The sequence below is a fragment of the Enoplosus armatus genome, chromosome 12, assembly GCF_043641665.1.
Source record: "Enoplosus armatus isolate fEnoArm2 chromosome 12, fEnoArm2.hap1, whole genome shotgun sequence".
NCBI classification, from domain to species: Eukaryota; Metazoa; Chordata; class Actinopteri; order Centrarchiformes; family Enoplosidae; genus Enoplosus; species Enoplosus armatus.
Window position 1 is genome coordinate 1,944,975 of NC_092191.1, and position 25,868 is coordinate 1,970,842.

General features: G+C 40.4%; 1 protein-coding gene across 1 annotated transcript in view; it reads right to left on the minus strand.

Moving 5' to 3' along the window:
• Positions 1-8,984: 8,984 nt before the first annotated feature.
• Positions 8,985-25,868, minus strand: part of epas1b (endothelial PAS domain protein 1b) — a 47,162-nt gene continuing 30,278 nt past the window's right edge. Inside the window, exons 7-16 of the mRNA XM_070915554.1 lie at positions 22,463-22,569; positions 19,948-20,095; positions 19,367-19,575; positions 18,780-19,018; positions 18,311-18,424; positions 17,233-17,768; positions 16,920-17,016; positions 16,472-16,565; positions 16,207-16,374; positions 8,985-15,793 (exon numbers count right to left, since the gene is read on the minus strand). Coding sequence (XP_070771655.1) covers positions 15,642-15,793; positions 16,207-16,374; positions 16,472-16,565; positions 16,920-17,016; positions 17,233-17,768; positions 18,311-18,424; positions 18,780-19,018; positions 19,367-19,575; positions 19,948-20,095; positions 22,463-22,569 — 1,864 coding nt within the window. The 3' untranslated portion in view covers positions 8,985-15,641. The remainder of the gene's footprint in view (positions 15,794-16,206; positions 16,375-16,471; positions 16,566-16,919; positions 17,017-17,232; positions 17,769-18,310; positions 18,425-18,779; positions 19,019-19,366; positions 19,576-19,947; positions 20,096-22,462; positions 22,570-25,868) is intronic.

Sequence of the window (25,868 nt, forward strand, 5' to 3'; positions counted from 1 at the left end):
AGTAGGTTTCAGGGGCAAAATCTCTCTACAACGTGATCCCATCTTTTCCTTTCAGACCACATCTTCTGTCCAGCTTCACCACAAAAAAAGCACACAGTGTGTGCTCACAATGTCAGAGCCCACCAACCAATCATAGCTGTTCGCTGTGAGGATGAATACACCGTTTAAACCACAGTCTCAGTCTAAATTGTTTTCCAGTTGTACTAATTAGCTGTCTGTGGAAAATTACATTAAATTAAAAGAGAAGTTAGAAAATAAAGCAGCAAACCACACTGAAAAAAATGACCATCATGGAGGCAGAAAGGTAAACTGATTTCCCTCACTTGATCTGCAAGAAAATACAGTGACACATTAGCATGAGAGCAGTGAGGACCTTACACGACGTTGTTGAACTGCTTAAACTCAGTGAACCCCAGAAAAAGGAAATCATTAGTAGAGCTTCACCTGCAAGACGCATGGACAGGAGACAGCGCAGAGATGTTTGGACATGTTGCTGGAGCTTTGACCCTCCCAAAGAAGGAAAACATTAACCAGAATACAACACTGTTCTTCTGATGAGGGGGTGTCTCCACCTGGGTGGAGGTGTTTGGTGTTTAAATAAAACCTGGACTGTCTACATGAGGAGGGGAGCGGACAGGAGGCAGCAGCAGAGGCCGACCTGCAGGGACCTGCTCAGTCCTGAGTCAGCAAACAGCATCATTTCCTCTCGCGTTAATTCATTAATGGCCAAACACTACACACACAACACAGTCACAGCAGAACCTCCACAAATGGCTATCCAGCAATATTAACAGTTTTCTCTATAATATCGCATATCTGACACTGTCAGGATCAATAATAAACATCCTTTTATCAAAGACTTTTTAGGGATCTGCTCTGTTCTTAAAGGTTGTATCAAATTATCAAAATAACATCTTCTGTCTTAGATGATGTGTAATTATTCTATTAATTGTAGTGATCCTCTTAGCTCATCAGTTTGTTATGGGGCTGTGCGCAGCTTGTGAGGACGCCTGCAGACATTACTCAGGACTGGAAAAGTCCATAACTTTATTCACAGATTTGGCGACATCACTAAAGTAATAATACCAACTTTATTTAAATAGAGTAAGTGTGATAACGTGCAACTAGATGGAGTTTGCTTCACATTCTTAGTCAACCTACTGTTATCATTATTACCATTATCAGGGCAGCGCATCTGTAACTGTATTAGTGGGTCGGACACTGCACCAGTTAAAGACTGTCAGAAAAAATGTTTCGTACTTCTAATTATCACATTTTCTTCAAGGCTTCAGTTGGTTCATAATCAGTCTGTATTTTCTAAGTATTAAAAGTATTTTGTGTCTGAAAGTAAATTTTACATTTTATCATTCATCCGTCAGAGGCAACATGCTAGAGGCCGGTGGAGGAAGTCTACTGCAGTACATCTTTCCGTCCTCTAGATGGGGATATAGATTCATCTTAACAGAGGGAATGAACCTCAGCAGCGTTCAAAGACAGTAGCTGTTTAATAGAGGAACAGCGGGAAGGCCTGTTTTATATTTTACTAGTAGTAAATAAGTATTAGTACTAGTAGTCTTTAAATGTTTTATTTATTGAAAGGAAAGATTATTAATATTATTATCTCATATCGCTCCAAATGTGTTTATTTTTAGAACAAAGTGAATTAGTTAAGAGGCTTGGAAATTATAAATCAAAATCAACAACAGGGACAGAGGGGGACAGAATAGTACAAAGTCACCACCAATAAATAAATAGATAATATAAATAAAATATTCCTTATTGAACTTTATTAGAAGCTTTGTTTTAAGGGACAGTTAGATATATGTCCCAAAGTGCAGGTTTATTCATAAAGAGCTTTAAAACTGTTTGTAAAAAAGTTTGTACTTTTTAGGTACTTTATGGAAGAGGAGCAAGTATACAGATAAATACATGTACCTTAACTTTACACAGATACAACAGGCCGTTGTGTTCCACAAAACTGGATTAAACCCACAGAAATTAAGGAGGATGCCTAACTAGAGAGACAGAATTGATGACGATTGTATAACAAAATTATGTTGTATGACATAACTTAATCTTCAGGGAACAGGCAGCATATCAGACCGTAACTATGACAAGTCAGTCACACAAAAACATCATCACACGGTCAACACAGTATTTATTTTCAATTCACTCCGTTAGTGAGTCAGCACCAGAATAAATACTTGAACTGTGTACCTTACTTACTACTAGTACGTAACTACTAGTACCAGTTTAGTTTTTGTGCGTGCTAAAGTTAAGCTGACCGATGCTGTAATCTGCAGCCAGTTGCATCAACTTTTTGAAAGTAGCTCTGATTAAATACACCTGAAGAACTCAACTAACATTTCAGCAGATAATTAGCCTCATCAAGCATTTCCCTTGCATTCTAAACTTTATGCATGCATGAATAAAACTACTAAACTACCTTCACAAAGGACTGGCAGGTAGGTTGAATATATTAGTGGATATGCAGCTTGTACACTGTTGATTGCTTTGTGATTGGACAGCACGACGCACGTTTCCTAATTGATTTACACATTACGAAGATCTTCTCTAGCTAAGATATTGCTTAAGTTTGAATCGTGCAACCCAACAAAGTCAATCTCTAGTTTTAAAATAGTTAATAGTTACTAAGAGCTTAGAACACGTCCTGATGTCACTCACTGAATAGCTTCGAATTCTACTGAGGATGTAAATATCTCAGTAATTTGGAGAGAAAGGCTTCATAAATGAAAATACACATGCCAGTGACTTCTAGATAACCATCTCTCTTTTTCACATAACTCACAGTATTGAGTGCAAACACACACACAGTGAAGAGGTCTGAGCAGCTAAGAGAGAAACGTTCTCATGAGAAAGCTGGTGTTTACCCTCCGGAAGCTATACAGCCTGCTCGGCCTGCAGCTTTCACTTAAACACAAACGCTGTAGGATGAAACGCCGTCTCTGCCATCTGTCTGTGTGCTTCCCCTCCTCACAGGAAGTGCTCTCAAGGTCGCCGAGAGGTCGACGGAGGCAGACAGAAACAAGGTCGAAAGGTCCCTCAGAGATCACAAGATGTAGCCTGCTAGAAAGGAGAAAAAGGAGAACGCACACACGATTAATACTACCTTAATGACTTCGCTCATTTGCAGTGACATTTTGATTGGTCTAGCGCTGATAAAGAGAAACTTGATAACGGATTAATCCTTTAAGTCATGGGAAACTGAAGGACTTTTTTAAAATTATTTTCTGACATTTTAATAACTAATAACTAAATAATATATAAATTATTCAAATGAATTCTGATTAATCGATGATGGAGATGATTATTAGCTGGACGGTTATGGTTCTGGATCTTCCTCCCGAATGAGCGTCAGCGCCGTATCAAGAAGGTGAATGAATTTGTACTTCTCCACCACAGACTTTGCTTTGTTTTAAAGCAGCTATAAACAATATTTGTCATAATTCAAAGTGCTTTACAAAAGATATAAAGATTAACAAAGACACATATTTTAGTCTCTGGAATCCATGAAATGATGATGCAAGACTAAGACACTTTTATTAGCTAAAAACACTTGTATTATTTTCTTCCTGTATTCTTATTACATCTTTCTTTCACATCACTGCAGCTTTAAAGGGCTTTACAACTAAATGTACATTCAGTCGACTTTCCAGTATTTCAAAATAATATCAAAAGGCAAATTCAAACATTTCCAGATCAAAACACTGAAATTATGAGAAAGAAACCTTGAACGGGAAAAGTGAGGACAAAAGGCCAAAGTAAAGATTTTGGAGATACACTGTAATTTCCCAAAGTGTGACTAACAGATTGTGATATTTGAATTTAAAAATGTTATTTAAGCCATGTTTTTAACCACGTCTAGTTGACTAATGTTATGTTTATCCCTTTGCGGGGAACAAGCTCTATGTAGTGTTGCATGTATTAATAAGTCTCATCATTATGGTATGTACCACACTCATTCAGGCCACATACATATCTGAGGAACAAGAAATAAACTTTTGTCCTCTATCTCTGTATATCCTGACCAGTAATTACATTATTGGAAAGAACGTGTTTATTTGCTATCTGTGAAAGATGTCTATAAGATGTTTTTCTATTTTTCTATTTAAATAGTGAATTATCACTGACCCTCTCTCCACCCCGTCCCATCAAAAGGCTTATTTTTGGCTCTTTTCCTGATCAAGCCAAACTGGGCTCTGAAGAGGTCAAACAGCGAGGAGGATAGAGTAATTATTGCATAAGTTCTTTGTCTCCGTGCTTCCTACATCAGAACAATCACTGAAAACACAATTCGGGGCTGGAGAGGCTCGATTTGGCCAAGAATTGTATTTCTGGATGATTTCCCACAGAAAAACAAAGACCGATAAAAGACACAGGACAATCAGTTTGTCAATACTTATATGATGTAAGATATCCATTGTGTTACTGTATAACAGAAGGGCCAAAGCGGTCTGGTTCCAGTTTAGCCCGCATCCCAATTTTGTTGACTGACTCAAAAAGGTCTGCGTTGTTCCAACAGCCAAGCTAACCAGAAGGTTTTTCAGAAGTAATGGTGGAACTTGTTTCCGATACGTGCACACATGCAAATGTGCACAGTTATTCTTGTTTACTTGTGGACATTTGAACATGTTCGGCTCCAGCGTTCTGTTTCGAATCGCCTTCAGAAATGAAGTTAGATCCACCGATCAGCTTGTTTGGTTGAACACTGGTCTCTGTTCTGATCTGCAGCAATGCCGACAGATCGGTGTTTACCGTGTCGCCCAGTGGTGCCCATTTTTGTGTTTAATGTTCTGAGACAATCGATCAAACTGCATTTAGCCATAGAATAAATACCGATTAAAAGAAGTGAGATTATTATTAGCAGACACAGGCTAATGATGACACCCTGTTGTGCTTACTAACATTTGCTAGCTAGGTACCAAGCATCCTCATGAGGAAGTAGAAGAGGAGGGGGCCCAGAACTAAGCTTTGTGGGAACCCCGTTGACACACCGATCCATTTCACTACGTACCTACTATGTACTGGTTTTGTTGTTTTAAAGAGGTGTTGATTCAACTTCAGTTTGGAGGCTGTAGCTTGTAGTGCTCTTGAATTGTATTGTGTTCTACTGAGAGGTATTTTAATATTTAGTCTACAAAGTCTCCCAGCATGAAGGGGACTTGTTGGCGTGTACCGCTGTAATTTGTCAGCGATTGTTGGGTTTGGTTTGGACATTTCTTATGTGCCAGTGGATTTTTTGGCTAAACGTGGTGCTAAAGGTCAAGGGTCAACAAAAGCATTAGGGTTCCTCCTCTGGGGATTGTGAATATCTTGCCCTGGACCAAAGTGTTGGATGGATGGTTGGAAAAGTATTCTTCTCCACTTTTAGCTTCTTTGAGAGAAATATTTCAAGGCAAGACAATTCTGACTGCCACCCAATGCCTTCAGTATACTAAGACTGTACTCTCATATGATAAAATCCAAACATAAGTAGTCTGTGATTCTAACATGGGAAACTGGATGTTTGTTTACAGTGAGACTTGAGCTGCGTTGGGGGGGTCAGTCCCAGTCAGAGCAACTCAGTGTCCTGGGATTGGACCACAACATAAACAAACTGTCCCTGGATCAGCTTATTGGACAATTGTCCTGAGACATGCTGAGGTCCCAAAGGACAGACAGACATGAGTGTACAGAAAGGCGGAGGTTTTGAAGGAGGAATGAGTGGGCCAGCTCACAGCGTGACACAGCAGAGACGCTTTTACTGTGTCTGTCTCTCAACATATTTCTCAGTAGTAACACAGCAGGTGTTTTATGGGCTTATTTCAGGCTCAAAGAAGCTCATGATCTGTCCTAACCATGATCTTTGCACTAGCAGTGGTTGTTGTGCTGTGAGACTTCAGAAGGTTTTAGTTCAGCATGAATTATTCTGCAGCAGACTCTGGTTAGAGACTCGCCTCGGAAACCCGAAATAAGAGGAAGCCGGTCGGCCTGAGACGCCGGTTCCTCCCATTTTACCTCCTCCATGTTTTCCTGACTCCCCATCTGAAGAAAACAAAAGGCTCGGAATCAGCTGGAACAAAGGGATGCAAGACGTGCGTGTTCGTGCCGTTTACCTACATTTTTGTCCAAATTTCCTACTTACCTCTTTTTGTGTGCCCATAAATTTTGGGTTCCTGTCTTCCTGCAGAGGAAGGAAGAAGCACAAAAAAGTCATATGGTTTTTTGTATTTTGGCTGATAAACAAGCCACAGGATTCGTCAGGACCTGCTGGCACCCGACTATAAACTGCTACACCCTCTGCCAGCATTTTCCCAAATTTCCCATCATTCTCAGCATTGGGATCCGGTTTAACCAGAAGTGATGAGGTGCCTTATTCTATTATTATTCTTTGGATCCAGACAAATACAACCTTTTTCCAAATGTTATTGAAGTGTGTCCTGAAGCTGTCTCTGACTCTGTTGCTTGTGGAGAGGTGCAGGATATTGTTGTTAGAGACTTTAGATGTAATGGAACTACATCTAAGGCCTGTGTTAATCCATACATGGACGACATAGATGATGTATCAGACTGGAATGGCCACTTCTATTACTACTGTACATATTCAGCTATAGTAGTTATTAGTAATGAAGTAGCCTAGTTTTGAATTACATGTTCATGTTCCCTGTTACCACATGTTGTTAATATATAAATGTTAAATGAAGCATATTTGTGTCGTAATAATTGAAGCACACGTGATTTCTTGCGTCTGCCGCTTCTTTTCTTCTTACCCATGCAAAACACCACAGCTGTATACTTGTAACTTTTTCTCAGACATTATTCTCAATTCATTCTGTGTGCATTATGATTACAGACTGCTGCTCATCAGCTGTGGGCCTTGAAGTGTTTTAAACATACATTTGGTCAGTCTGCTGTTGTCAGTGTCCCTTTAGCAGAGGGCTTCCATTATGATGATGATGATCTACGCCTACCTGAAAGTTGGCAATACTTATAGTCTCTTTACTTGTAAATTATCCTAATTTGTTAAAGCTTTATGTTTGGTTTGCTTCTGTAGGTTATCGTCAATTCAAGTACCTGGGTGAGCAGACATAAGATTGGCCTGTCTGTCTGTCTGTCTGTCTGTTTGTCTGTCCAAGTCAAATAGCGGATGTGCGTCACAATCCAAAACAAAAACATCAAGCACAATACGAAGGTGGAGTTGAAGCTTTGAAACATTTTTCCATGCAACAGGGAAGCAGACCAGACTCTCATCAAAAAGCTTTTTAATCACTAACAAACATTTATAGAGTGAGGAAAAATTGACTTCTTACATTTCTAAATATACTAACATTTATTTTTAAAGGTTATTAATGTGTCAGAAGTCAACAGCTGGCCTTTGATTTGCTTGACACAAAAGAGAATGTGAGATTTCCGAAAGTTTCCCCAAGTAGCTGCATAAAAACCTTTTTTAAACATTGCAGCAACTCTGTGAACTCCATATACACTTAGCCACTTTCAAGTCTGAGAATTCATCATACCTCATGAGCTAATTGTATGTTTAGCATGTAAAAGAATCTGCAAGTGACAAGATAATGTAGCTGGGTAGATAATACAAGATGCTCAAATGCTAAAAGAAGGGACCAGTATATCACAACTGTACTTAAGAACGATACTTGAGTAAATGTACTTGGTTATTTCTAAAATGGATCGACTTGATTGTGAACTGACTCTCTCTCCTTTTATGGATGTTCTGTAGTTGTTGGTATTGGAATGAATACAGAGGGAGAAAAATAATAACACATACGTTTGTACCTGTGTGGACCCTCAAGTCTTGACCTTTAAATGGCCCTTTGAAGAAAAGAGGGCCAAACTAAATATCCTCACTTTCCAAAAATGTCTCCCCTCTCAACGTCTAACACTCAAATTGGTCCTCACAAAGATAGACATACACACTGAAAGATGTAGAGAAAAAAGTGAGCTGGAGAGCGTGAGTGGGAGAGACTAAAACCACAGAACAGGTTGTTACAGAATTCTTCAATTAGTATGTTTGAAACGCCTAAATGGTCTTGAATTGAACACTGGAGAACAACTCAAAGACTAAAGTGCACACTTGCTCACGTACACAGAGACTTGCTTGTGCAAACTTGAGTCTTCTGGTAAACACTCTCGCCTGTCAGAGTAATATGTTAATGTGGATGAATGAAGTACAGGATGAAAAGTGCACCAGCTCAAGAAAATGTGACACAACTGGCTTGCAGCCAGAAGTGGAAAATAATTCAAGTGCATTTAGTCAAGTATAATTTTTTGGTGCATGTCATTTATCTGACAGCTGTTGTTAGATTTTACATTAAGATTTTGCATAAGCTTATTAGATATAGCTGTTGCCAGGTAAAAAATACTGTATCTCCAAAATGTCTTCTTTTCAGGAACCATGAGAAACAACCCTGTCTTTAGCATGAAGTTTTTAACATTTCTTTTTTTTTTTTGAGAATTTACTAACATCGTACAGGAGCCTGTAATCCTTCCTACTAATCTAAAATAGAACAATTGTAGATGCAATTTAATGCAATGCTATGAGTTTAGTAAGTGTGTGCCACAGGGCTCTGTACTGGTACTTCTATGTTGCAAATATAAATTTTTTACGCTGATGATACATTTATCTATTGCTGTGTTGGTGAGAGGTTTAGATGGCTTTGTAAGATACACAATTCAAACTTCTTTAGTTAGTTTTAAATGTTGAAAGAATACAAAAAAGTTTTTACCATAAATGCGACAGCATCAAAATACTTGTCCTACATTAAAAAATCACCAGGTATTTTCAAAGTGAGTACATTTTACTGTTAATAGCCTTTGTGTGTATTTTTCTGTGTTGTGAGTGAAATGCAAACCTTTTAGTTGTAATGGATGATCTTTGATTATGAATTTATTATTTCCTTAATCTCAACTGCTAATGATCTTTCAATCAGAGCATAAAATAAAAGGGAAGTCCAATAAACCACACATGATGCCGGTGAGGGAGGGTAAGATCAGTATGCTTTAATAATAAGATATCAGTGCAGAAACACAAACTTCTTATTGGGGTAAATTCCCCATATAGTAATAACAATGATAACAATATATGATAATAATAAGATCAATATGAATTTTTAGCATATTAAAAAATGCAGAACCAGCTAATATAACTGTATGACATTGACAAAAACAGAATACAAGTAGCTGAACATGGATCCCATAAGGAAAAACAAAAACCCTGTTGTTACACGAGACACGAGACAAAATGCTGATATCGTCTTTAAAGAGGAAGTGCAATGAATGAGTCGATTAACTCCTGAAACGTTTTGCCACTCAACTTTTGTTTTGGGGGAAACCCTTCAAGCAGCACAGTATGTTGAGCACTACGACTGGTGATCAGCCTTCTAGGGTTTAAATAGAGAGCTGAAGCCCCACCCATTTTTAGGTTAGCATCTGTGCTACTAGCGCTTGCTTCTTAATGGATTCTCTCGGAGAAGTCTTTATTCTGTCTTTCTGAATAGCTGTTCCTGGGATTTTCTATCCATATTCTAAGATAAACAAATATCTACTATAACACTTTTCACGTTTCTTCAGTTTAGCAAAGATAAAACAATGTTAGGATATATAACTTCACCTCCTAAGAAGCTTGAAGACTCACAGAGGTGTAGTTCTTGAATGCTACAAAATGATAGTTGTTTTATCTCTGTCAAAATGACTAGATGCATACATTTTACATTTTCAAACAATTTTAAATAGTCTGGCCGAAGCTAATAGAGCAGAAGCTAGCTTAAAACGGGAGCAGGGCTTCCTTTCTGTCTAGATTTTTATTTTTAAAATCGACTTACATCTAGCCAACTCTTTCCACATACATTAACACAATTTAGTTCAAATCTCATCAGTTGCTAAAAAGTCCATCTGAAGTGCTGTTCTTGTTTCATGTGGATGTTTCAGAACATGTAATGTAATCCTAAACCACTTTTGTTTCCAAAAATGTAGTTGTGTGCAGGGACTGTTTAGATTAGTTTTATATTACACTGTAATATTACAATGATTTAAAAATGTTTCGGACTGCTGTAAGGTGCTTTTCTGAAAACTTAATCTGAACAACTTTGGTTTCTATAGTCAGACATCCGAATACAAAACATAACATTTTAAAGTCTTTAAATACTTTACATGATCCTACAAATAGGAATATCTCAATTTGCAGGCTTCTCACATTTAAATAGGAAGAACTTCCAATTTGAGCGATAACAGTCTAAAGTAAAGAGAGAGGGGCGAGTGAGAGTCGAAACAGATGAGTGATCTGTCGAGTGGAGGAGTTGAGAGATATGCGTCAGTGGGCAGGCTGAGCAGGATGTATCTCTCTTCATGTGCCACTCAACATCACTTCTTTTCATATCTCCTTCATAACTGTTCCCACTGTTACTCTGCCCACATCCTCTCTCAGGTTCATCTCCAGTCCTATTAAACATCTTTTGGCCTAGGTGGTTTGTTTGTGGTAAAAAAATGTATTTTTTAAAACCTGGATTTAATCTTCATAGATTTGGACTTTACATTTTAGTCACAAATTTTACTGCAGAAACACAGCAAGGCAGCTTTATAAGAGTCCTTTCAGGTACTTTCACTTTGTTATTCACTTCCAAAAAAAGTAGTTTGGATACTGTAATCGACTTAAACTGCGGATTTGCTTATAACCTTTCTGAATTATCATGTTGCCTGCTCTGATGTAATCAATTTCTGTGTCTCTGCGGTGTGTAAGATTATGATTTTTAAAGCTTCAGTGTAAAACTAATGGAGTCTTACATGGCTCCTGTGTATGAAGACAGGAGGGTTTTTATTATATTGGCATCTCTCCTATACACAGAAGTCTAAAAGCTTTAATTTTAAACGGTACTGTCTACAGAATCAAGTCATAGATGACCAAACTGCTAAAGGAAGTATCTGCTGTTTGTATTGACACATTCACAATTATACAAGGTGCATTTTAAAGGCAAACAGCATGTTGAGCCACTTCTTATCCAAATAAAAGTCAGGCAAACTTGGTTTGCAAAGTGACAGTAATGGACATGGGCATCAAGCAATCTGCAAAGGCAAAGCACTAACCTTGTGGGACATCACTGTCCCCTCTGACCTGTGACCCTCCCAGGAGAACTTTTACCGTCAAATCTTTTTCACCTAAACCTAAAAACCCTTCATCAACAAACAGACTGTCAGGTCGTTTGATGAGCTGGGGAATTCATTTCCTTAAAAACCTTAAACACATTTTGGCTGTTCGTCACCAGGGGATCTACAACGGGTTCTAATAGGGTTCTACTCAAATCTAAAATACTTCTATTGTATGTTCCCTGACTAAATGAATGTATCAGAGGAGGCTATGAAGGAGCTGTTGACTACAAACCCTGAGGGGTTATTATGAAAATCATCCCAACTGTGATGCTGTATCCCCAATTTTGGATGTTTTCCAATTATTATAAAAACAATGTCAACCTTTATTGGACAGTGATCATGACAAAAGGTAAGTAGACCCAACGAATGCAAAGCTTCTACTATATTGTCACGTTAATATCAGGCTCTGCCAGCTGCTTGTTAACTGACAACAAACGCTGGGAGACACAGTTAAGGTGTCAACTAAAGATTAACATGCAAATTCAAATTAAAGCGAAGTTTTGTCTTTCAGAAAATAGGTGATTTTCACACGTTTAACTTTCAGATAGGATACAATGTCCAGTTAGGATTTTATTCATTAATAGCCCCCAGAGTTGAAGGAAGTCATATACAGGCTGCAGGGAACAAACTGTGCACTTGAAGGGCAAACTCAGTTGAGACAACCATAAAGTCGTAAGATAAGATAAGGCACGTTACAGAATATAGATTAAAATAAAACTTGAAAGAACATTTCAGCATGACATAAAGCAGAGAACATCAAAATATAGTGTTAGTGGATCCAAGAGATGTAATAAAAGTTCTAGAAATGACACATACATGGTCAATGAAGCACCATTGCGTTTATATATGCAACTGAAAAACTATGCGATTAATTATGTGGCAACTTCACCTTCTTAATATTCAAAATGCTACATATCTGAAAAGTGAAACTTAGACATCTGATATTCATCTTTAATCTTAACTCTCATATTTTGTTTTAGAATAAAAACAGTACTGTGCAGCCGCCAGATTCAATAGATACTTTATGGATACGATATTAAGGATATTTAAGGATAAAACTCTGGGGAAAAAAAACAAAAACAAAATGCCACAACACGCAAACGGCACGAGAGGAAACAGCACAGTGAGGGATCTGATCCATCGGCATCTACAGGGGTAGATAAGGACAAAGTACCAGAACACATAAACACTAAAAACACTATCAACATTAGTTTTGTCTTTTTAAATACGTAACGTGTATGTGTACAAAGCTCTATAATTGATACTCAAAAGTGGTCACCACAAAAAGACAATTACCTTAAAAAATAGAGTGAGATTAAGAAAAATACTTTGAGAGTTCAAGAAAGGAGAGAGATGGTGAGAGCGTGTTTCCACTGACGGCATACTGTTGATGATATTACTGACATCATTTGGGTGAAAATTAGATTCTAGTTTGAAAGTAAAAATTCTGACCTTACTCTAGTCCATCGTGTTTTAGGACTAATAATATTCTGTATAAAAGCTTTCTCATATTGGCAGCCTCTCGTTAATTATCAGAAAAACTGGCCTTGTCCTAATCCTAAAGAATAATACATACACTCCACATTCAACAGGCTGCTGTACTGCACTGAAACCAAGGCTGCTGCTGCTGCTGCTGCTATGCACATATGAATAGTCTGAATGAGTAAGTGATTATGCGGTTGCTGCTGTCATCTGTCTTTACACTGTCTGGTTTGTGCAGTGGTGTGCAAAGAGGGCGGGGGGAGCGACCTCCACTGCCCTTCTTGATCTAAAAGCTGAAGTGACCTTTTTTTTTTCTTTAATGGAAGCTTCATTTTTGAGACATTGGTTTCTATTCATTTCTGTACTATGTGAAAGTAAATGCTCAAAGTTACATTATAGCTAATAATAATAATAGTGACGTAAAATCTCTAAAATAAGAATTGAAAATCTGATTTTGGCTTGGAACATGTAAACTTTGCTGCTCCACTTTCACATGTATATGTATCATCTTATTTGTTGTATGTGTTTCTTTGTCATACAGGAGAGTAAACTGAATATCTTTGGACAGTGTACAGACTGATTGTCAGATAAAGCAAGACATTTTAATATGCTACCATGGGCTTGCAGAAATAATAATACGATTTTTTATTTCATTTTATACACAACACAATTAATCCAGAAAATTAAAATAATTGTTAGTCGCAGGCCTACAGTGGTACAATATAATAATTATCAATAGAATTAAATCAGGTAATGCAGTGCAGACTTCAAATCAGGCATTACCACGCACAGATAATGTAACTATACTGCACAGAAATGAATGGAAACCAATGGCTGCCTTGAATGGTACAAAAAATATGTATAAAACGGTCAGAAAAACAAGCAAAAATATACTTGATCTGTCGGATGCATGCAGGAGAGGGGCCCCTTTTTCATCCCCACACCTGCCCCTTAGATAATCTGCACACACCACTGGTTTTTATGTTTTCTTTGTACTGCGTGAAGTGCGTAAGCCTACAATATTGTAATCACATGAACTCTTACAGTGTGTGTAAGTCAGATGCTATCGGTTTGGTGAATACGGCTAGCCTTGTTGCTGACTATGTAAGCTTTAGCTCAATGAAATAATTGCACAATAAGAAAAAACCCTGTAGTTACCTGACGTGAGAGAAACATGTTTAGATAAAAGAAAAACAGAAAAAAACAAAACTTAACATTATTCTTACAGTAGAGTACATGTGTTGCAATATATGCTTATTAGTGTGTCTGTGAGTTAAGACACTAAAAGAATCTGGTCGAGAGAAAAGAGAGGAGAAACAAAGCAGTATTGATAGGGTAAAGTGTCCCGTCCATTTGGATTAAATAATGTGGGGAGATCTGATAAAAGCTAAAATGTCTCAATTCAATAACAGAAAAATAGACTAATTATAAGAACTATAATAACAAATAATTCATATGTCATGAAAGTTGACCCAAAGAGATTTAATGCTACTGTAAACCAGTTTATGTTGTGAGAGTCATCAGACTGCACTATGTTATTTAACCAGAGCAGGTGATGATGTTATGGGATGGATTCAGGCAAGAAGAGACAGGTGGATGACTGTCTGTCTGTGTGGAAAAGGCTTGAGCAGAGTTGGGTATCATTTTGATTCTGATTCTTAACTTTCCTTTTGAGACTGAAATGAAACTTAAACACATTTTATCTTAAGCAGACTTATACAATGAAGTGCTTTCTAACTATAATAGATATATTCTCTATATTGCCACGTAGCAACACTACTTCAGTTCGGGCGATCACGAGACAAAAAAGTTGGGACCCACTGCTATTACCACCCTTATACCACACTAAAGGACAACAATACTCATAAGTAACATTATTATATAACATTATTACATTTAGCTACGCTTTAAAGTGCTCCGGTCCAGCATATTGCACCGTAGTGATTAAAAAGTTATCTTTTGGGGTCTGATGAATCAAAGAACATGTTTTTGAAAATGTCTATAATTCAGAACCAGTTCATGATACCCAACTCTTGCTTGAGGCTTTGACTGGAGCTAGAAAAGTGGGCTGTGTCTAATTGCTGGTCAAATAGTGTTAGAAGTGAAAGAACACAGTGTCTCTGTTAATGTAGGTAGTATAATGTCTTCTCCTTTGACCTAAATGAGTATGCTGATAAAGAGAAGGTAGGGATGAGAACTGAGCTGCATAGAGTTCACACCAGGGTGTAGGTCTGTGGCAGAGACTGGGTCTGGATAAGATACAGGCTGTAGGTTTGAATCCCATAACTATATGTAGCCTGGTCATTGATTCCCACCTTAGCATGGAACCGCTGGTGGTTGGGGGTGTATGGCTGTGGATGTGTGGGCAGAGCTGGCCTTTAAGGCAAGTTGTGTGGTTGAATTCCACGCCGCTAATACCCCTTTAACACCAAAGACCCGAGTTCAGCCTGAACACAGTTTCCGAACACAGAGCTGACCTGTGAGAGACGTTTACACCAAACCTGATGACGAGCGATAAATCCCAGTGTCAGTGACTTATTGACCCAGATCAGGCAGAGTGTTGCGTCATTTTGTACTCTGTTAATGGTCCCGCGTTGACCTTTTCCACCAAGTGACCCATGTTATCTTATATGTGTGGGTCTCTATCTGGGTGGTCAATGCAGGGCAACTTTTGTACACTGGTGGTCAACCGGCATCTCATTTGAGACGGGAGCTTTGGGGGGGAAAGGGGATGTAAGTGGCTTGACCCTGATATCTTAGCTTGTTTCGATGGTTTAGGTACAGAGCTATAAAGGGACAGGGAACAGAGCGTGGGGCTGAGCCAAATGAGCTTAATAAGACGGGATGTGGTTATGAATACCATTCCCTGTAGGTAGCTTAGCCTCGGGGCTCTCAGAAGGCCCAGAGGTACGAAGGTGAAGAAAGGCTTAAGTCTGGAGCTGCAGGTTGAGGCTCAGGGCTGGGAGGAAGTCGGGTCTATGGCGGGGTTTGAATCTGGGCCTCTAGGTGGCCTGGTCCAGGGCTCTCAGCAGGTCACAGCCCTGGAGGAGGTGCAGGTTGCCCTGCAGCGGGACGTTGACCTCGCAGTCGTAACGGGTCAACTCTGGCAGACAGGAGGTCTCAAAAGAAGGGCCCAGCAAACGGCGGGCTATACCTTTAAAATACAAAGGACATTTGTGCGTTTAGGATTCAATACAGGCAGGTAGACACTGACAGAAGTAATATGTAATTAAGGCCTAAAGACATTATTTTCTTAAAACGAGTGAAAGAAAATCTGCCAGAGGGGTAAGAATATTTTGGCCTGTTTCCATCAGAAAGCAGCTTTCAGGAAGATCTTAAGTGAGAATAATCAAGATTTTAGAAATATTTTTATATTTTAGAAAACATGCAACAAGTTGATTTGCATTGGATACATATTAATATATTGTGTTCTTACTGCAGCAGCAGATTTGTTCTGTTGTTTTAATAAAATAGAGCTTTAAGAAATAATTAAAGAACAGTGCAGTTCCAGTGCCGTGTTTCCACAGATTCTTTGCAGTTTAAAGATGTCAGGTCAGATCAGCTCACCCTCAGCCTTGTTAGAAGGCAGCATGTTATACTGTGTGTAGTTGCAGCTCTTATGGGGAAAGGGTTTCTCACTTGCACCAGCTATTCCATTTCCTGGATGCTGGGACTTCCTGTGCTGCTGCAGACATGAAGACATGCTGCACGGCATCATCCTCCCCATCCCTGACTCTGAGACAGAGAAACAGAGAGACCACAGGTTACATTTTAGGGTGGAAGAGATGGTAATGCCAGGTGTGTTTCACACACACAAAGGGGGAGCTCATACCTGCCAGTGATCCTGCACTGAGGGAGCGATCCATGGCGCCACAACTGTCGCCCCTCATCTTCTTCCAGATGATTTCTGACGGCTTATTTTCACCCTGAAACATAATCATGCGGTTATTTCATGAGCTGCTTGTCCACAGACAAGAGCGTGAATTCCCCAAACAATTCAAGGCACACAGCTTTGTTTAAGTATAAATGATTAAAAAACTAGACTGTATGTCGACCATTCACTTTCTTGAGGGTTACCAACTGCTTTGTAGCGCATAGCATAGCATAATTAGCTGCTTATTTTGGAACAGTATGAGTAAATGTGAAGATAATTCCAGTCTCTGTCACTATTGGACAGTTCCACTGGATAATCTGCCCTGTTTTCATGTCGCAATGATTCTCAGGAGTAAGTATGCAACTTGTTGTATGATAAATACTGTATGTTTAACAGAGAAACTCACCACAGACATCTGGGTGAAGGAGCGCTTGATACTGTTGGCCATGGCCACTCTGGCTGGACTCATGTCTCTGTAGGCTTGTACAAAATTGTCAATGGACCTGCGCACACACACACACACACACACACACAGTGACATTTACATTGGAGGTCAAAATATCCAGCTCTTTTTTGATTGGTAGTTCTACCAACAGGATGGAGAAACATAATATTTATAAACATAAACCGTCAACCATTCTGAAAAGGTCTCTGGTGCATTATTGTTTTTGTCTTGGTTTAAAATGTGAATGTTAGGACGTTGTTCATCGTTACATCACCTCTGTTTCTGCATGAGGTGTGGCATGTTCTGTTGGCAGGACAGGCGCTCCTCTCCTGACAAAGGGTCCGTCAGGTAGGTCTTGGTGGCTCGTGGTTGTTGTTGGTAGGTTAACAGAGGGTCCGGTGGCCACTGCAGGTTCTGCCTGCCACCCATGGAAGACAGAGGGGTGCTGGCTGGAGCCTGGTAAGGTGGATTCTGCATGTGCCCCATCATGCAAGACCCTGCACGGGAGTCCACGGTTCCCTGGTTGGAGCCTCTTTTCTCCCCTGCAGCCCAGGACGCAGCTGGCTGGTTCTGGTAGTGGCCTTGGGGCAGAGGAGGGGAGGACAAGGGCTGGAAGAGGCTGGCGATGTTGCTGAAGCTCTGCTGGGTTGCCTTGTGTGTTTGGGACAGGCTGCTGTTGCTCCCCATGGATCCCACTGGACCCCCCTCCAGGGGCTTGGACTCTGGGATGATGGGATGCAGCTGGAAGTCCTCACCATCCATCGGGATGTAAGGAGCCAAAGTCTCCAGGTCTAAGTCACTCAAGTCCCTCTGGGGAAAAAACAAAAAAACAAAAATAACATGGTTTGTTAAGAATGGGGTGTGTTTACTGCTCAGTTATGTAGCTCTTACATGATGTTCATTTTTACAAAGTCGTGGTTTAGACAAAATTGTACCTTGAAAGACACAAATGAATAGAGAGAAGCAGTAAGAGTTTGGTGCACACAGACCTCAGAGATGTGGGTCTCTGATAAGCAGATTGTGGTGTGATTATTTTGGTTGTCCCATAAAACCTGTTAATTGCAGCATTTAGGGAGCTAAACTGTTACATTGCTTATAAAAAAAAAGTGGTTGTGTTTAAAATAATTGATAACTGAAAAAATGAATGCTTTATTTTACCTACTGCTTGTGAAGTGGCAGAAATACTAAAAATCTTGCCCATGTTAAAATAAGCTTTTCCCAGAAAGGAAGAGAGAAAAGGAAAGCCAAGTTTTCGATCAGATTCAGTAAACAACCTCATAAATCAAGTTCATGACCTGATAACACAGAGAGGCAAACGTTTTAGACATCAAGGATACTCAGTGGACACACACCTCAGTGTCTGCAGGACTGTTGTTGCCCTCCGTGTCGAGAGCAAACAGCTTCTCAGTCAGCTCCACCTTCAGGTCGCTGTCCACTGAGCTGAAGTAATCACCTGGGCTGCTGGGCTGCAGGGGGGGTGAGAGAATAATGAACGGGGAAGGAAGAGAGGAAGCAGAGAGGAACAAGATGATAAGCACAGGGACAAAACGTAAGAGAAAGAACAGAGTGAAAACAGACAGACCGAAACAAAGAGTGAGAGATGAGATTTAACAAAGGCACTATTCACTGCGAAGAGTCTGTTCCTTCCAAATATCCACCCCCGTTATTCTCACACAAACTGCCCACGGTTAGTGACCTTTAACCCCCCCAGGCCTCACTGAACACAGAGAGAACAAACTATGAAACAAACACAACCAGTCGCTCGCTCACTAACTAATTACTCTTTTCAGCGTAACATTCAGTGTCCCTCCTCGTCCTCACCGTGGAGCAGCTGCTGAGGCTTGGAGTCGCACTGCCCGGTGGCGGATTCTGCTGCACGGTGAATGTCCCGGCCATGTTAGACATGTCCCTTGGAACTGGAACCGGGGTTTGGCCTGATGCCGGAGGGGCAGCCTTGTGGCTTTCGCTGGCCCAGGACGGCGGTCCCGGAGGGGGCATAGCTGCGGCAGACACCTGGGTGTATCCTGCTGGCTGCTGGGGCTCCTCAAACTGAGTGTGACCTGCAACATTTAAAATTAGATATTCAATACCTTAAACATGGCTGAGGTGACCAGTTTGAGTTTCAGTGCAAATGTATCAGTAGTAGCAATATATCAAACTGCAGGTAACCATAGCAACACTGCTGATGCTTCATGCACTTCATATACGAGTTCAGTGACTGGTAGCCCCCTAAACATGGCTTTCACTGACTACAACTTTTTTAAAAAGTAGGATTATTTACAGGAATTTACATTTTATTTTTGTCATGCTTTAAGCGTAATAATGCACTACAAGGTGTTCCCGGACACTATTACTAACATAATGACCCCAACAAATGCACTGAGAAGGTGACAGAAGTCAATACAGACGGAAGTCGAGGGCGATGATTGTGTCTCCAGGTGTTGGAGCCAGCTGGGCGAGGTCCTCCGGCTCCTCTTTGAGTTTGGTGAAGAGGGCATCACCCGGCTCTCCGGTCACGCCGGCGCCTCCTGCAGAGAAGAAGCTGCTCATGTGGCGTGGCTTGAACAGGGACTCCGTCTGCTCCAAGGAGAGAATCATCGACTTCTCCTCAATGTCACTGCAGGATTGGAGAGGGAGAGCAGAGTGAGTTGGGTTTTGTGTGGATAGAGTGCAGAGAGCACTTCAAGGGGCTTCAGTGTCTTGTCCAAAGACACATGTGGACAGGAGGAGCTGGGGATCGAACCAACCCTGTGACCAGTGGGCGCTGCAGTCTGCCCGGCACAGCTCTTTTTGATGCTCAAGGTTAAAACAACTTTGTTCAAAAAGTGAGTTTCTTTAGATGTACAATGTATGCTTTTCATTTTAGCATGTGGCAGGTTCTTCCATAAAGCTGTTTTAAGTGACCTAGACATCTAACTGACACTTGGTGATCAAATTTTACCAGATTTTGACATATATATCTTTTCATCTACAGTTTGCCAGAACTCACCTGAGGACATAGTTTATGCACACGATGCACTGGGGCTGGGAGTTGCGGCTGTTATAAATAACAGTTCCCTGGGTTTCCACCCAGACGTAGCCTCCGTTCTTAGCCAGCATACGATACTGAGCGCTGACTGCCTGACCCTTGGTGCACACTGCAGAGAGAGAGAGAGAAGTAAAGAGCTATTGTGTTTGGTGACTCAAGGCAACTCAAGTATGGAACTGAGCCACTTGTCCATGATCATACTCAGGTTGACAGTGAAAACCTTGTATCTCTAGTTTTGGTGATTTTTATGGTTTCAAATCAGTTAAGGAACAAATGCTCCTCTACAGGCCAAATCCATTTTACAACCCCCTTTTAAAGACCTTATATAATGTCAAACGTATTAAAAACAGCTCCTCTGACGTTCGGATAACACACTTCATGACTCATGAGTGACTCGAGGGAGCTGTTTTTATTGAAGGCTAACAAAACGATCCTTGTTTGATCTTGTGTAAACTTATGAGGTGCTCACACTTTACCGTCCAGTGCAGTAATACATTACATACTGAATACTCTTCCCAGGAGGACACCGGCCCTCACGTCACTCCTTTAATGTCAAAGACGGAGATACTGTTTAAAGCTCAGACCAGCTGTACGTACTGTATTTTATGTGCTTTTTTTGTCATTTGAATGTCTAATTATTTAATTATCTATGTATTTATTTTGTGTGAGGCTGTGAAATCAACCAAACATCGGTAAGCAGGAGAAAGTGGGATGTTTGATTTTGAGCTGAGAGGGAGATGTGCTGGCTACAGTCCAAAGTTCAGCACTGGCGTGGGAAAGGAGCAGGACAGTGGTCAGAGTGTGTACATAAGGCCAGTGACACTGTGTGTGTGTGTGTGTGTGTGTGTGTGTGTGTGTGTGTCTGGAGGAAGCTCAGAGCAGCGTTACATGTAGCAGAGAACACTGTTAGCATGTGGTGATCGACAGGCTGGTCACGTTGGCTGTGAGAGCCGGTCATCTGTGTGTGTGTGTGTGTGTGTGTGTGTGTGTGTGTGTGTGTGTGTGTGTGTGTGTGTGTGTGTGTGTGTGTGAGAGAGAGAGAGATAGGGAGCCCTTTATCTCAGCAGATTTCAGCCAACTAAGGACTGTAGACATAGACGATTATACATACACACATAAAATCTACTTACAACACAAAACACACAATCTGCAGACAATCTGAGTCCTAAAATCTTATTTTCTAGTTAGTTCCTTCATTTTGTTTTTCAAAAGCCAAATCTGAAAAAACTTAATATGATGAGTTCATATAAAACCAATGTTAATACAAACACAATGTGCACTGACAGAATCTGTGGCACTGCGTACAAAATAATCCTAAAAGTTAGTTTCCAATTTCTTCGTCCTGTTTATTGATTCTTCAACCAAAGATTCCCTGATTTCAATCAGACTTTGTGTACATGGTTGTTACCTTGTTGTTATTTTTCCTGTATGGCTGTTTGTAGTAAGAATGTGTTGAACAATAATACATTAGAGACGTTTGGCTTATTCTGCTCAGTTAAAAAGTTTAAAAATGTGTCTCACTGTCAGTACTGTAAGATATCAAATAAGGTAGTTCTGGTTCTAAAGGTCTGGTTCTCTGTTGCTGATGCTGTGGGTAAGAGGGATGTTTTTTGCAGGGTACATACACACACACACTCACAGTGTACACACACACACACACACACACACACACACACACACACACACAGCCACACAGCCATTATGTTGCAGGGGTGGTTTTAAGGAACTAAATTACCCCTTTTCCTCTTGTACTGTCACTGCTGTTCAGAGCTTCTAATGATATCGTAGTGTCAGTGGAGAGAAAAGCCATGACACTTGAGAGCCACACACACACACACACACACACACACACACACACACACAGTGTCATTAGACTGTAATAGAGGCCACCTGGTCCCCTGTCCACTGTGTTTGTGGCAGCAGATGTGCAAACCTCATCAGGCCAACAGTGGTTATGTTTAATGTAATAAAGACATCTTAATACCATGTCCCTGCTCTGTACACACACACACACACACACACACACACACACACACACACACACACACACAAACACAAATGTATTACCACACACATCAATGGGAGCCCAACAAATGGAAAGAAAACAATTAGAAATACACCTTGATATTCATACTTAAACATTTTGTTAAAACAAGGAATAGAAATTATTGTTGTTGTTGGGTTGTTGCATCATCATCATCATCACCATCGCAGGATTGTAATCATTGCTAACATGTTGTAATGTAGCTACCTGGCATACGTTAGCTTGTTTATGCTAATAGCGCATAATACAATATTTCTAAAGCTCCACTCTGACTGGGTTTATTTCTCTCGGGGAGGACCGGGTGATTTTAACATCACCTGCGCTGGTCAGTGCCGTCTTTTCTGTTAAGTTAAATAACTGCACAGTCACCAGCGTGGCTCCATATTCATTTCAAGCCGCCGAGTGTGTATTCATGTGGATGTGTGTGCTTACAGTTGTGGTGGCTCTTGGTGACGCTGTCGGAGTCCTGGGCGTGGTAAAAGTCATAGACTGAACGACCCAGCAGCTCCTCTGGAGTGTAACCCATCAACTCTGTTACCCTGTAACACACACACACACACACACACATTTAATAATACACAGGATTTTATGTGATTTATTTGAACTTTTCTGTGATTCCCTTCGTACACAAAATGCTCAAAAGACAAATCCAGCACTTCAAAAGGCTTCACAATCAGGAAGTGAACGGTCTTCCAAAAATAAGAATTGTTCACATTCTGTCTCCGCTAACTCCCTGTGTTTCTGGGAACAGCTAATCTCTTTCCGTCGCTCTCATCACGAGTTCACTTTGTTAATGAGGATTTTGTTAATGGCTTTGAGTTTCTTTCCTTTTATTTCTCTCCAGCTCTCTTTTCCAGTTAAATACGTCAATATTCAGGTTTTTGCAGGGTAAATTACAGGATTACAGTGATCTGATTACCGAAAAAAAGAGGCATTCAGGTGCAGTTACTTCTCAACATTCAGTTTTTTGAGTGCAGAAGATAAATACTGACTTAGTTTGAGGCCATGTTAACACCAAACATACAAATTTTTTATTTTAACTGGAGTGTAAATCAAACAATTGGGCCGAGTAGAGAGTCTCTTCCCAACAAACTGTGCTGTGAGAATCCAAACCAACAGCAGCACATTACCTCCTGAACACGAGGAATTATGGGTAAGCTGGTATAAAGACTGCAGACTCGTCATGCTTAGCCTAAATTAAAGTGATTTTGTTCCTCCTGACACCAAAATCTTTCAGTCTGGCAGGACGACAGCTCACGAAATCTCTCTCGAATACGGACAGTAAGCTGTTTGTGAGTAGATGTGACTGTTGAGAATGAGCTTAGGTTGGCTTGTAGAGACAATACCATAGTGCAAGGTTTGTACTGAACTTATAGCGCAAATATGTTTTATTGTAAATGCCAACCAGTGATTGCCTAGTTGCATAGGTTTTATATATATAGTTTGTTTGTTCAAAGGACCTGTTTCACCTAACCCTAACCCACACAAATGCCAAAAGAGAATTGAATGCACACAAATATCTCTGCTCATAACTTGACCATATTCCTCATCTATGATTGATAACACTTTTAATGTACTGTAGCTCTCTCAGCCTTTCTGACAAATATGAACGGCTGCAAGTGTCCCAGTTATCTCATCATCCATCACTGTTTATTCTATATTCCCAGACCAGAATTCCTGGATTTTTTATTTTTTGTAACAATTTGAACCGTGAAAACAAATTCTAATTTAACAAGTCACAGCGGGATGAAGATTAACAATCTGTGGTTGATGATGGAGAAAGAGGAGGGGAGGAGTGAGAGGGGGGGTCTGGTGGTGCAGAGACTCTTGTCCTCAGATTACGTAACAGTGACAGATGCAGGCCTCAGAGTGGAGGGAAGGAAGAGGACATATACATCCTAAAGTAAAGTGTAAAAAGGAGAACGTGATTTAAGGACAGATAGAAGAGATGGAGCAGAAAGGAAGTGAGCGAGGAGAGCTGTAGTGAAAAAAGAAAGAAAACAAAATCATATCCAAGAGTGGTTTGCAACTAAAATACCATCAAATTAGAATAATGATGATTATGATGATGATGATTGCTGAGACCCAATACACACACTCCTACCAACATGTGACCCCGTCCCCCTCCATACTGCTTCTTTTTCTCAGCCCTCACTTTCTTTCCTCTCTCTGCCTTCCATTTGTTTTTAATGGTAACAGTGTGCCTGCTTGTCTGTTTTACAGTAATCGTTTTCACACTGTACTTCACATCATCATATTCTGTGGTACAAACACAAAAGTACACAAATGACTGACAGAGGAAGGAAATGATTTTACTGTAAGGATGGTCACCAGGGGTACGAGTGGCGTTACCACAACATTAGCGTCTGTAAAATTCATTCATCAAGAATGAATCACATCACATCTTTATTGCCTGATCATATTACCTGGCCCAACATCACGACATTATGGTCATAAATCTATAACATGCACTCCTAACAACACCATCAGTAACAGTGATACCCATCAAGGGTTTTATCGGGGCTCCAGCTCTGTCCAGAGAATTACTTGTCACAGAGAGATGGCTCCAAAATAACAAACATCTGTTTAAAGTCAATACAATTAGGAAGGAAAAATCTTTCCCAATCACATTTCTGCATTTCATATAATGAAAGACCTCTGGGTTTACTGTCTTGGACAAAAAATGTTATTTGAAGACTTTGGGCTCCGCTAACTCTTTTCCTGGACGTTGGCTCTCACGCAGAAGTTGGTCCCATCCTCTCTTTCTCTACCAAGTGTGAAGTCTCTTTCCTTTTCCCGTCCTTCCCTGCTCCCTCTCTTTCTTTGTCTTTCCTTTCCCTACTCGAACACTCACACTGCCAGATACGAGCTAAAGAAACGTTTTGTTCCTTCCCTAATGAGTCTAAGTCCCTGCTGAGCCAGGAGGGCGACCCACCTACAATAAACTCATTTGCGTAATTGGAGAGAAGATTTGGGCAGCTATTAAACTGCACCAAAAAGGCGAAAAAGTAAATGGGTCCTTGTTTGTGGCACAGACGTGTGCACGCAATACACAAACGCATGTTCACGTTTTCTCCAAAAGAAACCTTTGTCCTGCATGAACAAGTTGATAAGATTACAGGTCTGCGAGCATGTGCTTGTGTAACTTGAATCAGTGTGTGTGTGTGTGTGTGTGATCCTCATCACCTCCTCGTGCCAGTGGGAGAGAAATATTTAGGTGCAAACGAAGCGGTTCTCTGGCTTGAACATGGCCGCTGTGCGTGTAGCCGAGTTGGCCCAAAAGGGGCAAATCATTTCACATGTAACGTCCGTCGCCATAGTAACACACATGACAGCGGGAAGCAGCGGCGGTCCGTCGCAATGACACGACCGACAACATGTCAGTGAAGTGACATCTTTGAAACACTGGAATGTGTGCGTTTGTTTACACTCGGCACAGTCTGACTCTGTCGTGACAGCATCTTATTAAAGTATTAATGTTTCATCTGTGGCTTACGTTTCCCACTGACGTCCCTGCCAAGTCAAACTGATTCAGTCAACACTGCAATCAGTCCTGTGTGTACTTTAAGACCTGTGTTTTAACTGGCAGCGGTCCACAACGTGAAGATGCTGTTCTGCTAAACACTATTGAAATCTACCGGGGTTCTTTAAAGGCTCTATAATAATAACAGGAATTATTTCTGCGAAATCATTTTTTTGTACATTTTCTGGTTTCAGGCTCTGAAATGAAAAAGAAAAATCCAAAAGTAAAGAATTTTTCTTTCTCTCAACAATTCAGTTCCCAGATGAACCTAGCCTACAGACTTCATGATAAAGAACCAAACACAGTGATATATAC